This window comes from Sceloporus undulatus, chromosome 2 (assembly GCF_019175285.1).
Source record: "Sceloporus undulatus isolate JIND9_A2432 ecotype Alabama chromosome 2, SceUnd_v1.1, whole genome shotgun sequence".
NCBI lineage: Eukaryota > Metazoa > Chordata > Lepidosauria > Squamata > Phrynosomatidae > Sceloporus > Sceloporus undulatus.
This window is the reverse complement of record NC_056523.1, coordinates 330373274-330386382: the sequence shown is the minus strand read 5'-3', so window position 1 is coordinate 330386382 and position 13109 is coordinate 330373274. Positions and strand designations below refer to the sequence as shown.

The 13109-nt window shown below is 42.5% G+C and overlaps 2 protein-coding genes across 6 annotated transcripts in view; both read left to right on the top strand.

The window, feature by feature from the left end:
* Positions 1-10714, top strand: part of FAM219A (family with sequence similarity 219 member A) — a 90100-nt gene extending 79386 nt beyond the window's left edge. The window contains exons 4-6 of one of the 2 annotated variants that reach the window (XM_042455359.1): positions 17-97; positions 805-859; positions 1461-10714. In XM_042455359.1, coding sequence (XP_042311293.1) covers positions 17-97; positions 805-859; positions 1461-1616 — 292 coding nt within the window. In that variant the 3' untranslated portion in view covers positions 1617-10714. Of the gene's footprint in view, positions 1-16; positions 98-804; positions 860-1457 lie in introns of both variants that reach the window. The other variant, XM_042455358.1, reaches the window with a different exon arrangement.
* LOC121924166 (myogenesis-regulating glycosidase-like) overlaps positions 1-13109 on the top strand; it is a 718305-nt gene that overhangs the window by 619185 nt on the left and 86011 nt on the right. The gene's annotated exons all lie outside the window — the stretch shown is intronic.

Genomic DNA, 13109 nt, shown 5'->3' with positions numbered 1-13109 from the left:
TTTTCTTCAATTTCAGGCTGGTTGTACCTAACAAAGGCTATTCCTCATTAGATCAAAGTCCTGATGAAAAGCCATTGGTAGCACTGGACACAGACAGGTATATGGTCTGATTGCTATATAGGGCGTTAAGTATGATGTGCCTATGGTAAAATGTAGTGGTTGCTTTTCTAGGAATCTTTTCCTGTATCTCAGTTCACTATAGTCAGATTAATCTTGCTGGGCAACACAGCCCAGACTCTCAGTCTCTGTCTGTAAAAAATATAAACAGAAGGGTGTATTGTTTGTTTGTTTGTTTGTTTTTTGCAAGCTGGGGCAAGTGAATAAAATGTTGAGCATGATATGCTTTGTGCACAAAAATATTTTTATAGCACCTCTGCCATGTGAGCCTAGGATGATGGGAGTTGTAGTAGAGTACAATTGAAAGGCACCAGGTATGGGGAGGCTATTTTAAATTTGTAAACATGTCTTCTGATAAAAAAGGAAGGAAGAAGAGAAAAGGAAATGTGGCAAAAACTTTAAAATTAACCTATTTTTATTTTAACATGAGCTTTTGTTGATATAAACCTACTTTTTCAGATTCAGAGTAGTATTAAGGCCTCAGGTATAAAGCATATTTATACAGTTTTGGTAGTGATATAGAATGTAATAGGAACACCTGTTACATTCTATCCCACTCCCCCAACTGTATAAATAAGTTTTATACCTGAGGCCTTAATATCACACTGAAGTAGCTGGTGTGCTGTAGAGGATTGTCTCTTACCCACTGAGTTCCCTTTATTCATTGTTCTTTCTCTTCCTCTACAGTGATGATGACTTTGACATGTCCAGATATTCTTCCTCGGGATATTCTTCAGCTGAGGTGAGTTCTGGTCCCATCAACTCCTTTGTATAAATCTTCTCCATTTCCTGAAGAGAAAGAGACTTTAACACTGAACTATGGTTGTTTTTTAAAGACAGCATACCTCGGTGTTAGTTTTCCTTGGCTGAAATATGGGGTCCGGCTGACCTTTCTGCACCCTAAATCGAGACAATGGCCTGAGGAACCTAATATAGTTCCATCACAGCTGGCCAGTACCTGGATGGTACATCACCTGTTTGCATACAGAAGATCCCAGGTTCTTGGATTAACAGGGTTGTAAAGGATCTTTTGCCTAGTACTTCAACCTTAACCTTCCCTTTGGTGTCTTCCACATATTTTAGACTAACATAGCTGGCTGTGAGGTTGTTGGAGTTTTAGTCCTAGACAGAGATTTTCTTCTCAGCCAGGCTAACTAGATGTTGAGGATCACACTCCTGACACTGGACACATGATGTGTATTGAAATGTAACATCCCTCTAATATCCGCTTCTTAAAATACTGACCAGATGGTTTTTGGAGCATTTCAGCCAATCTTTGTTAGTTAGGGGAGATGTTGTTCTTTGATCCATTGTTTGACTTGTTGAATCTTTGTCTGCAGCAGATCAACCAGGACTTGAACATCCAGCTGCTAAAAGATGGGTATCGGTTAGACGAGATCCCAGACGACGAGGACCTCGACCTCATTCCCCCAAAGTCGGTCAACCCCACTTGCATGTGCTGTCAAGCCACCTCCTCCACTGCCTGCCACATTCAGTAACGAAATGAGGGAAGCCTGGCGAGGGGAGATCAGTGCTTTCCACTATAACTGTAAAACTTAACAGCCATTGCTTCCTCCTATGGTAGGACGTGCACCTCTTTGTGTTCATGGAGCCAGGAGAAACCAAAAAGGGGAAAAAAACAAATAATAATAATAATAATCATTTTATGATCCTCTTCTCATTTTAAAAATTTTAAAACTACACTGAAATGAGCTGTGAGGTGCTAGGAGTGGATCCTTGGTCAAGTGCATATTTTAGATCCTCTTGGCCCTGGGCCCAGCTTCTAAGATTCCTGTACAGGATTTGGAGTGGGTGTGGGAGTCAGATGAGCTTGCTTCAGGTATCCCTACCTGCCATTGTTCATTCCATCTGCAGGAGCTGAAGTCAGAGTCTGAAAAGCCTCTGCCCAGGCAGGGAATAATGGAGTGAAATTCATTTTTAATGGTCTGGCCCTGATATGGAAGATAGGAGTAGGAATGGAGGATCATTGATAACGTCTAGTTGGTGAGGTGGAATTGACTTTTTAAAAAAAGTGATGGTGGTATTTGCAGCATGCTTCCAAATAAGTAAAACTAACCATAGTAAAAATGCAGCACACAGTCTAGTAAGAGTATACAAAATTGCAGCCTACCCATACCTAGTTGAGTTTACTTTATGTTTGCAGTCTCGAACCCTAGCAATGTGAACGCTCATGTAGTCTGACAGGATTGTGCTGTCACCTAAAATTCCCATGATTGGAAAGTTGAGCAGAAGAGTTTGTATGGCTCTGGTGAGCAGATGGAACTTTTTTCTTGATCCTTTCATGTCCAGTAAGAGGTTTTTCAAAGGGTGGAATGCCATGCCTTTCTTGAGCAAAACCAGAGTTCTCTAGATCTGCAGTTCCAGTTCCTGCCCTGCATGGGGCTTACTGTATGTCAGAGCCAGGAGGAGCTGTGATGTGTTTATAACAGGACTCTACATTCAAGGGAAGGTGCCTGACCCTTTACAAGAACAAATCTCCCACCCCCAACATATTTGGGAGTGGAATTTCTGTTTAACTCTTCACCTCTCTAGAGCTAAGTGGCCAGTCCTTGGAGCTGTGCCTGCTTGATTGTCACCACACAAAACGTTAATGTCAGGAAAGGATGGTATGTTTGTGACACAGAGAAAAACAGACCACGCTTGCTGCTGTTCCTCACAACAACCGTGCCTGTGTTGCCCCTTACATTAACAAACCGGTGTGAGGAGTGCCCCTTCACTTAGCAGCATTACTAGTATAGTTAGTGCTTGGGTCAAATGTTTCTCCAGCATGCATATGACAAGGGACCATAAGTGCTAAAAAGGAGCAATACAGGAAAAAATGGTTTGACTTTTCTTCTGCCCCATCCACTCTCCTTTCTGAAGATGGGCTGTATCATGCTTTGTGACTGCATAGTTAAGTTCTTTTTTATAAAAATAAAAATCAGTACAAGCCCTGTTCAGAAGGCTCTGTTACTCAAGCTTCAAGTGCCATTCACTCTTGACAGAATAGATGGCCCCTGTTCCTGTCAATGCCAAGTTTTCTGCCTTGAGTAGAACATCCATTCCACCCTTGTGAATAGTACTTGTGAATAGTTACAAGTGTATTAGCTTCCCCCTCATAAGCACAAAAAGTGGCCTGTAGTCTCTTTCTACCCAGTATGGTGTTGCAGCCTATGGAGACTACATATTCCAACATGCTACACAAGTCAGACATTTATAGATCAATCCCTAGGTTTTGTGAAGCAGAGTTGGATGTGGGGTCTCCGTCCTGGCAGTTATCGCAGAATAGCAGAAATAAGAAGTTTTTTTAAAAAAATAATTAGCACACTCATGTTTTGGAAATTGGTGACATCTATTCTGTGTAGCTGAGTATTTGAGATGAAGGGCCAACACAAAATCTTCTGCATCCAGCTAAAAATTAGCTGCAAATGAGGGACAAAAGCCCACCCAAGACTGAACCCTTCATTTCCTAAACTCTAACCAGAGTGAAATGATATTATCAGAAATAAAACTTGGGCCTAGGAGGATTGACTTGGAGAAAACATCTTCATCCCTTTTTAAGAGCTTCTACCTAGAGATTAAAAAGTAATCAATATCTAATTTTCACTTGTGGTTTACAATTATTAACACACATACAATCCCAGATCTTTGCTTTTGCACTACTTAACTTTTCCCTCCTCTCTCCCCTTTTGTATTTCCTTATTGTATTTTATCTTCTGCCAGGCTTCTGGATTGTGAAAGGACTATGCTTTGAACCAGAGTGAAATGTGCTAATTATGTACAGAAGAGATGAAATTGACAAATATTATTCCCATGTGCTTTCTAGTTTAACTGCAAGCTCTCCTACCTGGTGTATGTTTTCCACAAACACCAGTGATAGTATTGCTTTTGCTCATCTCCATCTTCACCAAAGTCCTTGATGGTGGCAGTTTTAATGAGGTCAGTGCAGAAACATAAAATGGGGGGGAAATTTTGGCTTCTCCTGGCTCCAAGGTTTTGTGTCTGTATGTTTCTGAGAAGGGGACAGATTCCAGTATGGAGACGATTATATTGTTGTGTTGCCATCAGGAAAGCTGAATGTATTGAAAGAGCCTTGTCAACTGTCACAGAGAGTGTCCCAACCAACCTGCTATGCTGCCATGTCCTGGGGACATTTCACACATTACAGAGGCCAACCTGGATTTTGCCACAGTGTATACTGTTAAAAGACGTTACAGTAAATCACAGCTCCCTGATGAACATACCTATAGTATGCACATACTTGCAAGCATTTGGTGCTAGTGTTTACGTACACACTTGCCATTGTAGGTGGCCATTTAAAACATCTTAGGGGTGTGCCTGAAAACTGTAACACATCAAGTAACCTTCATATGGAATGTGAAGCCACTTCTTATGAATGTGATATCATGGTTGGTAGGCCATCTGGGAAAATGGTTCAGAAAGGCTCAACCTTTCTCCCCCTTACCAAGCCTCACATATAGGTTCCAAGCACCCCCCTTTCTGTTTTAAGCATCTAAGAAGAAGAGCAACACTTAAAGCTTGCACAGATTTACTTGTCATGGAGATCCATGATGCTATTGCGGCTGAAAGGAAGGAAGCAAGGAATAAAGTCAGGAGGCTTCGGTTAGACAGAGGATACCTGAACTAATAAGAAAGTGTTGTCCCAAACAGTCCTGTCTGGCAAGAAAGTGGCATGTTCCCAGAAGATAATACTCCTCACAAGCAAAGTGGTCTTCTAGAAAGACTTGCTGTCTTGAGATAGATGCATCACAAATACCATCTAGACTGCCTTGGCTTGTATGACAGCATCACACCAAGTAACGGAGGGGCCTATTCTCACCCACGGCTAACAGGGCCATACAAATCCCTGTGAAGTTTAACTGCTGAAAATGTACATTTAAGCTGGAAGCCTTTATTAGTCGTCAGTTAGTCTTAATTGAAGGCAAGCCTCTAATTTCATGTCAATGAACTTGAATCATTGGATTTTTGTGATTGCTGCTTCTAGGATGAAATTGGGGGATTTGTGACAGTTCCCAAGTTGCTTTAGAGTCATTGTTCCACTTGTTAGTCATCTTGCTTCTTTCTTCTACTGGACAGGTGTGGAAGAGCAAGCTGCTGCAGGCACATAGTCTCTCATCACTGTGTGTGTTTCCCACACAGAGAGAGAATAAGGTCCCAGCCTTTGCAGCTGATAGAAGGTGAAGTGCCCCTACTTCATTAGGTAAGAGGATGACGTTTTGCATGCAGGTGGAGTTGTGGACTCTCTTCCTAGGCATTTACCTCATTTGCCTGGCCTACAGGTTCTGCTGTGACACTGTGCTGAATCTAGTCAGCCTTGGTGGCTGTAGAAGGACAGAAGGCAGGGAGACTTGCTGGCCAAGAAAACCTAAATTAGAAAGAAATGGGAATCTTATCATTCTCCTGTTCCAAACTAGCATCAACTTGAGTAGCTTGTGTACCTCTTATGCCCCCATCTGACAACATCCTGCCTGAGAGGCTGATAACAAATAACTGGAGATCTTGAAAGATGGTCATTTTGGCTGGGCAAGGAGGTGGAGTTGCTGCCTTAAGTCTTTGTAAGGGAGAACAAGTAGCAACAAGGGTGAACTCAATAAAGCTCAGAAGGTTCTTTAAGGGTGTACCTACTGATGCCTACCCTTGCTTCTCTTCTTCAGACAATACTCATTTCCTATAACTGGAAAACAGGAGGAGAAGATTGATTAGATACTTTCATCGAAAGACCATGGAAACAGCTGCTGCTATTACTTAGAAGCCTGTGAGTGCAGGTAGTAAAAAACTGACTCAATGAGCCATTTACATTTAACTACCCAGCTCCATAGAGACCACTACTCCAGTTTTCTGACAAGGTTGATTCAACAGCCTACCTGCCAGGATTTGCAAGAGGCAAAGGGAGAAAAGAATACTCCCAGCAGGTTGTGCAACCAAAATGTTTTTGTTGTTGCTATTTATCAGTTAGTAGTTATGGCACACATTCTAGAATTTTAGGCTTTTGATGCCTTTGCAGCACAACATCCTGACAACTAAGAGCTAAAGAAAGAGATTGAGAGATGCCGCAAGCATGGGAAATGGCAAAGCTGAATTCACAGGATCACAGGATGCTCAGCACTTGTCTAGTATGATGGCTGTTGTGTAACCATCTTGCTTGCATGTACAAACATTTCAGTTAGGAGTTCTTAACTTTATTTGTATTTGGAAAAGATGTCAAAACAGCTTCCAGCAAAGAGAGATTGTGGTTCTGCAGTCTCCTGTCATCAGAGAATCCCTTGCAAATGCTTGGCTATTTGGAAGGTTTTTATATAAGTTGTAAGGAGGCTGTGGTGGCTTAGGCAGGTTAGAATAATGCCATGAAGTTTCAGAAGAGTCACTATATCATAGCCTGACTGGCCCGTAGTCTTTCACTACATCATGGCCCAGTGTACATGGAAAGTGGCTGCTTCACAGTCTGCAAAGCGCAATTCCCCTCTTCCTTTTCCCATTCTTAGTCAGTGAGTAGTCTTCTGTTTTCCAGATCCCACCCTCCTTGTACTTTGGAAAAGAGAGGGTTGATGATGGTGACAGCTATCTTCAAGGGGAAATGGTGCTCCATCTTTTAGTTTGCCTCTTACTGATCAGCCATTCGTAATGATGCAGTAGATTCTATAGTGACTTACTGTGATCTGAGAGCCTAACATCAAGGGAGAAGAACATTATGGTACTTCTCATTAATATTCACACTGTAAACTGGCACAAAAGGCCATGTAGAGTGGCCCCCTGAGAGGAAACTCAGGTGCTTGAGAGTTCTTTCTAGTATCTCTGTACTTCTGTTGTTGTTCATCCTGATGTCTGATGTCATCTTAATTTTCCATCTTTACAGGCTCTGTTAAACTATCATAGACTGATTTTTCTGGGGTGCACTGGTGCTTCTTTTAGTCTTTGGCATGTCATGAAAAAGCCCTTGGGTGGCTTCATCAGTTTGCCCCACCTCTAAAATGCAGAAGGAGATTAATTTTTTTAACATCAGCATTCCTGCCTCTTGTGCCATGTCTTGTGTGTAGTCTTTTAGATACTGCTCTGATCAGCGCTCAGCTCAGGGTTACACATCCCATGAACAGTATGCGTGTGGAAAGCAGTGGCATCAGACCTGGAATGGAGCATCATGATAGGTGCTTAGTACTTAAATTAGGTGCTTAAACAAGTGGGGAGAAATACTAATTATCTTCTTCTTTGCTGTTATACCAGTGATGACTTGGGAGGTCTGTAAAGATTTGCTCTGATTGCACCAAATTCAGGCACATTTGGCTTTGGTGGAGTGGATCACCCTCCACTATCATTTTGGAGAATTTCATTGTTTTTTTAGAAGTACTCAGACTTTGTGTGCTCTTCAAACTCATTTACTGGGGAGCATTGCATTCAAGTGTAGCTCCACTTTCTGGGTTCTTTTTATTTGGTCCAATTCTACTCTTCCACAAGTGGTCCATGTGCAGACCCATCCAGTGAAAGGTGTGGCCCAGGTTAGATTAAAAAATGCTATCTCATTTTGGTTGACTATCTTCTTTTTTTCAAAATGGGACTACTTCACCCATGTTTCATCCAGTGGCAAAACAGGGCTTTCCTTATTTCTCCTTGCTGTAAGATCTACTCGAAGAACACCATTTCTTTGGGAGAAGGCAGGAGCTGTGCATATCTCCACTCTGTGCTGTTTGCCAAGTGATTCAGAGCACTTTCTGGAGCACCAGATGGAAGGAAGAGCCACATATGTTTTGTTGGCTTCCGTGTTATTTCTCTTTGTGCCAGGGGCAAAAAGTGACAAGTAACTGGTGAACATTGCAGAGAGGTTGGCCAGTGGAGAAGCAGCTCCTGATAGCTATGCTCACAGTATTCCATTAGCAGCTGTCCGCTCTGAAGTGTGAATCTGAAAACTCTCTTAAAGCTATCAAGAGGATCATTGCTGCACAACCTTCTTTTCCCCCTCTGCTTCTAGTCTATTAAACTTGCTTTGCTTGTTTCTCTGGCTAGGTCTGTAGACAACAGGGATCTGGTGTCTTCTCTTCTTCAGGGAGTATTATCCTTGATGCGAATGCTGGGATTGGGACTTTCCTTAGATGGGAGCCCATGGAAGCCAGCAGCCATGCCAGTTCAATCAGGCTTTGCAGTGCATGAGAAAGACAAGTTGCTGTTTTTGCACAAAGTGGAGCTAGCTTGAAAGGAATATGAAGAACCCGGAAAAGTAACTTTTGGGGACTCTGAGAAGATAGGGGTTCTTTTGCACTCTTCCCTGCTATTTCACCCCTTTCTCAGAGACAGTCTCATCCAAAAGATAGGCTCCAAACCCTTCTGAAAACCAGGGAACCTTCTTGGGCTGTGGTGCTTTTTGTGTAAAGCTGTATTGTGATAGGTTCACTTTATTTATGCGCTGTGGTGGAGATAAAGGTCCCCCCCCCGCCAAGCACAGTAAGTACAGTAGCTGTCTCAAAGATCTACAATCTGATTTCCCCAGCCACTTTTCAACACAACTGCGGCAAAATTGTAAGCAAAGAGCATGGGGCCAAAATGCCACCAAGAGGCAATCGAGTTATAATTTAGCTGTGGGAGATAAACCTTGGTATCTGTGTTCAGTGGTTAGTGCTAGAATTACAAACCTTGTTAAATTGCACACATTCATCATTCATACATTCACATCATTAATGTGCATTAATTGTCTCCTCCCGCCACCCCGCACCCCTGCCAACAGCAGAATATCTGTGTTGAAATGACCCAGTTGGTTTCTTCTTCATTCCCACCAGAACAAGTAAATTAAATAGGGCCTGTTCAAAACATATTCCCCACCTAACTAGCCCAAAAAAACAACTACTCTGCATCGTCCAAAAGAGGTGTCCTGCAGCATGTGTTGTATAATGCCCCAAAGATTTCTGGGACTCATTTGTTGGATTGCACATAGTTTTTTCCCATGCCACTAAATATTTGGAAGCCTGAGCAAGCACTTAGGTGTATATTTGAGACAAATCAGTCTCAATGGCATCAAGAGGCTGTGGAGAATATTATTAGTGATGGCAATTTTCTCATCCACGCACCCCAGCACCTCTCCTATCCTTGACTCATTTTACTCTCTCCCAATCTATCTAGTAGCAGTCTTCTTCTCTTAACTCTCTTCAAGGGTAAGTGTGGGATTCTTTTAGAAGTCCTGGCTTAGTGGCCCATGGGCGCTTGGCTGACATGCACCTTATTGCCAACAACGGATTGATAACATCTAGCCACCTTTTAAAAATACTATTATTAATATTAATATTTTGCACACACTACTGTGCGGTTATGGGAAGTGATGGGGGAAAATGCATCACTATCGGCTAGTTCTCCTGTCCTCAGAACCAGCCGGTAGGAAGCAGCTGCTTTTTTTTTTTTTAATTTTGGAGGGGGAAAGAACCTTTTATTTGTTTGCACTATCTGTTGAACTGTCTCTTCTCCACCTCCTGCCAATAGGGCAAAGTTACCAGGGCTGCAGAAATATGACAGACACAACCCAGCACATGACCTTTATCTTGTGCCCTAAAAAATGTGCCATGATGAAGTGTATATAAACCCACTTGCAGAGCAAGTGAGATCTTCTAGCAAAGGTAGTTTACAGGAGATGAGTTTGTTGGTATTTGCCCTCCCAGCTAGAAACAGTGGCAGAAATCCTGCATCAAGTGGATATAGCATAACACTCTGTTCACTTTCCCTCTCAGTCCCTGGAAGTGACCACTTCATCTATTTCTTACTGATGGGGATGGTTGGGAAGGAGGAGGCAGTGCAGAGGGGGAAGATTCAGTTGGTCTGGGCTCATAGGTGGAAAAAAATGAAGATGTGTTGCAAGATGGAGTGCATGGTCCTTTTCTTTCCCCTCCGAACAAAGACCGACTTTTTCCTCCTCAGAATTGCGTCTTCCCTTCCCACTATTAAGGAGCAGCAGCTACTGCAGCCCTTCCTGGAGCTTGACAGCTGTGATGGAAACATTTTGGATGGGGCAGAAAGGACATGAGAACAGCCCTCCATCCCCAATCCAAAAAGAGAGAGACACGCACACGTAAACCACTAGCAGGATTCTAACCAATGTCTTGCTCTGTGCCAGTCTTTCTGGAGTGTTTCTCTTTCCCTTTGGGGCAGAAAAGGGTGACTGATTGGAGGTGTGTAAAAAATCATTTTCATTGTTCTCAAGAAAATCTCAATTCCCTGGGAGAACCTTTGTCAGCTGTTCAGACAGTGAGCCAGGTTTCAAGTTCCTGTTTGGAGCAAACAAATAGGAGGTGGTTTTCAGTCTCGATTCTCATTTGATTGGGCATTTGGGGTTTTAAAGCTGGCTCCTCTGTTTAAGAAACCTGTAAGGGGGCATCTGTCATATCGCTGCCCTTTTAATCTTGCCCTACAAATGCGGGGCTGGGAATTGTTTTGTTTTACGCCCGCTCCTAGCAAGTCAATCTCCATCTTCTCGCAAATGTCCATCTTAACTTTTTTTTTTTCTTTTGCTTTCCTAATTTAAACAATGTAGCACAGTCCTTCTTTTCCCATCATGTAGAATACTGCCTTAAACAGATCTGTTTGGCTGTGTTTTCTTTTTCTTTTCTTTTTTAAATTTACCATCAGGTTTATGTATTAATTTATTTTTGAAATGTGGTTTTTGGAAAACATGATACATGTCATGTATAATATTTTTTTAACGTTTCCATTGCAGTATTTATCATTGTTACTGGTTGTGTGTAGTGTAACAGAATTAATATTAAAAAGCATACCTATGAAAACGGCCTCTGTAGCCTTATTGTCTGCCCCTCAACCTAAGAGGGGCTTTTACAAAAAATCGTTATAATACCAGCCATTAGAGATTTGTCATCAGAGATTGGTATATTTGTAATCCTAAAACATGGGGCTTGGTTACTGTTTCACTTCTCTTGTCACCAATAATGAACAGCTAGATCCACAGAAGGTTACCTTTTGGACTATACATCTCTGAATCCAGCTCTGACCGTACTGGCTGGGGGGATTCTGGGAGTCATCGTCTGGAAGATTTTCTCCCCCCCCCCCCCCCCCAGCTTCCTTGTGCCTGACACCTGTGTGAAGAGTTTCTCCTAGCTTCCTTGCTACTTTCCCAGTTGCCCTTTGTCTCGGTTCATCTGCTACTATTGCCACCATCTCCTTCTGGGCACCACAGTTCAAATAGGATGTTGACAAGCTTGGTGCATGTCCAGAGGAGGGCAGCCAAAATTGTGAAGGGTCTGGAAATCATGCCCTATGAGGAGAAACTTAGGGAGCTGGGTATGTTTAGCCTGGAAAAGAAAATGTTAAGGGGTGATAGCCATGATTAAATATTTGAAAGGATGTCATATTGAGGATGGAGCAAGCTTGTTTTCTGCAGCTCCAGAGAGTAGGACTTGTAGCAATGGATTCAAAGTATAGAAAAAGAGATTCCACCTCAACATTAGGAAGACCTTCTTGACAGTAAGAGCTGTTCAACAGTGGAAGACATTCCCCCGGAGAGTGGTGGAGTCTCCTACTTCGGAGGTTTTTAAACAGAAGCTGGATGGTCATCATCTCTCAGGGTGCTTTGATTGTGAGTTTCCTACATGGCAGGGGGTTGAACTGGATGGCCCTTGAGTTCTCTTCTAACCCTATGACTGTGATTCTATTACAACTTCATCTGAGATTTATAACAACCAAAATTGACACAGATAGATCTGACACTGATTTTGAACATTTTAGGGCTAGTTCTTCCCCTAGGGTGCTTAATCGTGGTGCATTTCTGAGCTCAAAGGCTGCCATTAAGTTGCCTCATTTCTAACCTGTGGTGAGCACAATACAGTGGTACCCCGGGATACGAATTGATCGCGTTACGAAATTTCCGGGATACGAAAAAGTTACATTGGAAAAAACTGTTCCGGGATACGATGTTTTTTTCGGGTTACGAATTTTTTTCGGCGTGAAATTCAAACCGCAAAGCGCGGCTAGCGGCTTTCCAGCGCTAAAAAAAGCCTTTTCGGGTTGCGAAATTACTCGGGTTACGAACGGAGCCGCGGAACGAATTAATTTCGTAACCCGAGGGACTACTGTACTACAATTGCCTCTTTGACCCACCTCACAGTAGGAACATGAAAAGGTTAGGTGGTCCAGAGAAGTGCATAGCAGAATGGTTTCTGCAACCTCTCCATCCCACAGCCAGACCTTGTACTGCTGTACACTAAAGATGTAAAGAATACCTGTTAAAGTTCTCACTATCTTCTCCAAAAAAAAATGGCCAACCATTGTGAAAATTTTCATGGCATGGGACTGCATTTCTTTCAAACGCAATCACAAGAAAGTTGGATTTTACGGACAAAAGAAATAATTTGCTGGTGGTTACACTTTTTCCAGGATCATATTGTGGTGACTCAGCAGGTAATTTCTCCCCTTCCTTCAGGCCCACTGTGTCTGTTGCTTTGTTGTTGTTGTTTTCTCTGGGAACTAATGCCAAGACTAGTGTAGTTATACCACTCAAGTGTTACCAATAGGTCACTATATGCAAAAAGGTTTTCACACACAATTTTTGTTTTTGTGCCTGAAATATTTTTTTCATACAAAAGTCCCAGAGTTCAAAAGAAACCTGTGAAAAATACTCCAAAACTCTTGTACAGTCACTCAGAGGGAACAAAGCGTTGCTATTTGTTCATTCTTGCATATAAGAATGTAATAAACAAAGATTCATATCCACACTGTGTTCAGAGTAGCAGTGGATTCCTTGGAAAGCTTTTCCCTACCAAACAGCACGTTGCTGGCTGCAAGGGACCATCTTGGCCCAGGCCAGGCAAGAAGGACAATTGCTGAACACTGTACATGCCCAGTGGCTTTTGGATTCTGCCCAAAGCAGCAGCCATTGTGCTTCATATCGTGCAACAGGAATTGCTATGGCAAGCTTGTTCTTCCACCCACATACTATTGCACAGTAACTGCAGCAATAGCAATAGCATTTATATTTCTATACCACATGATAG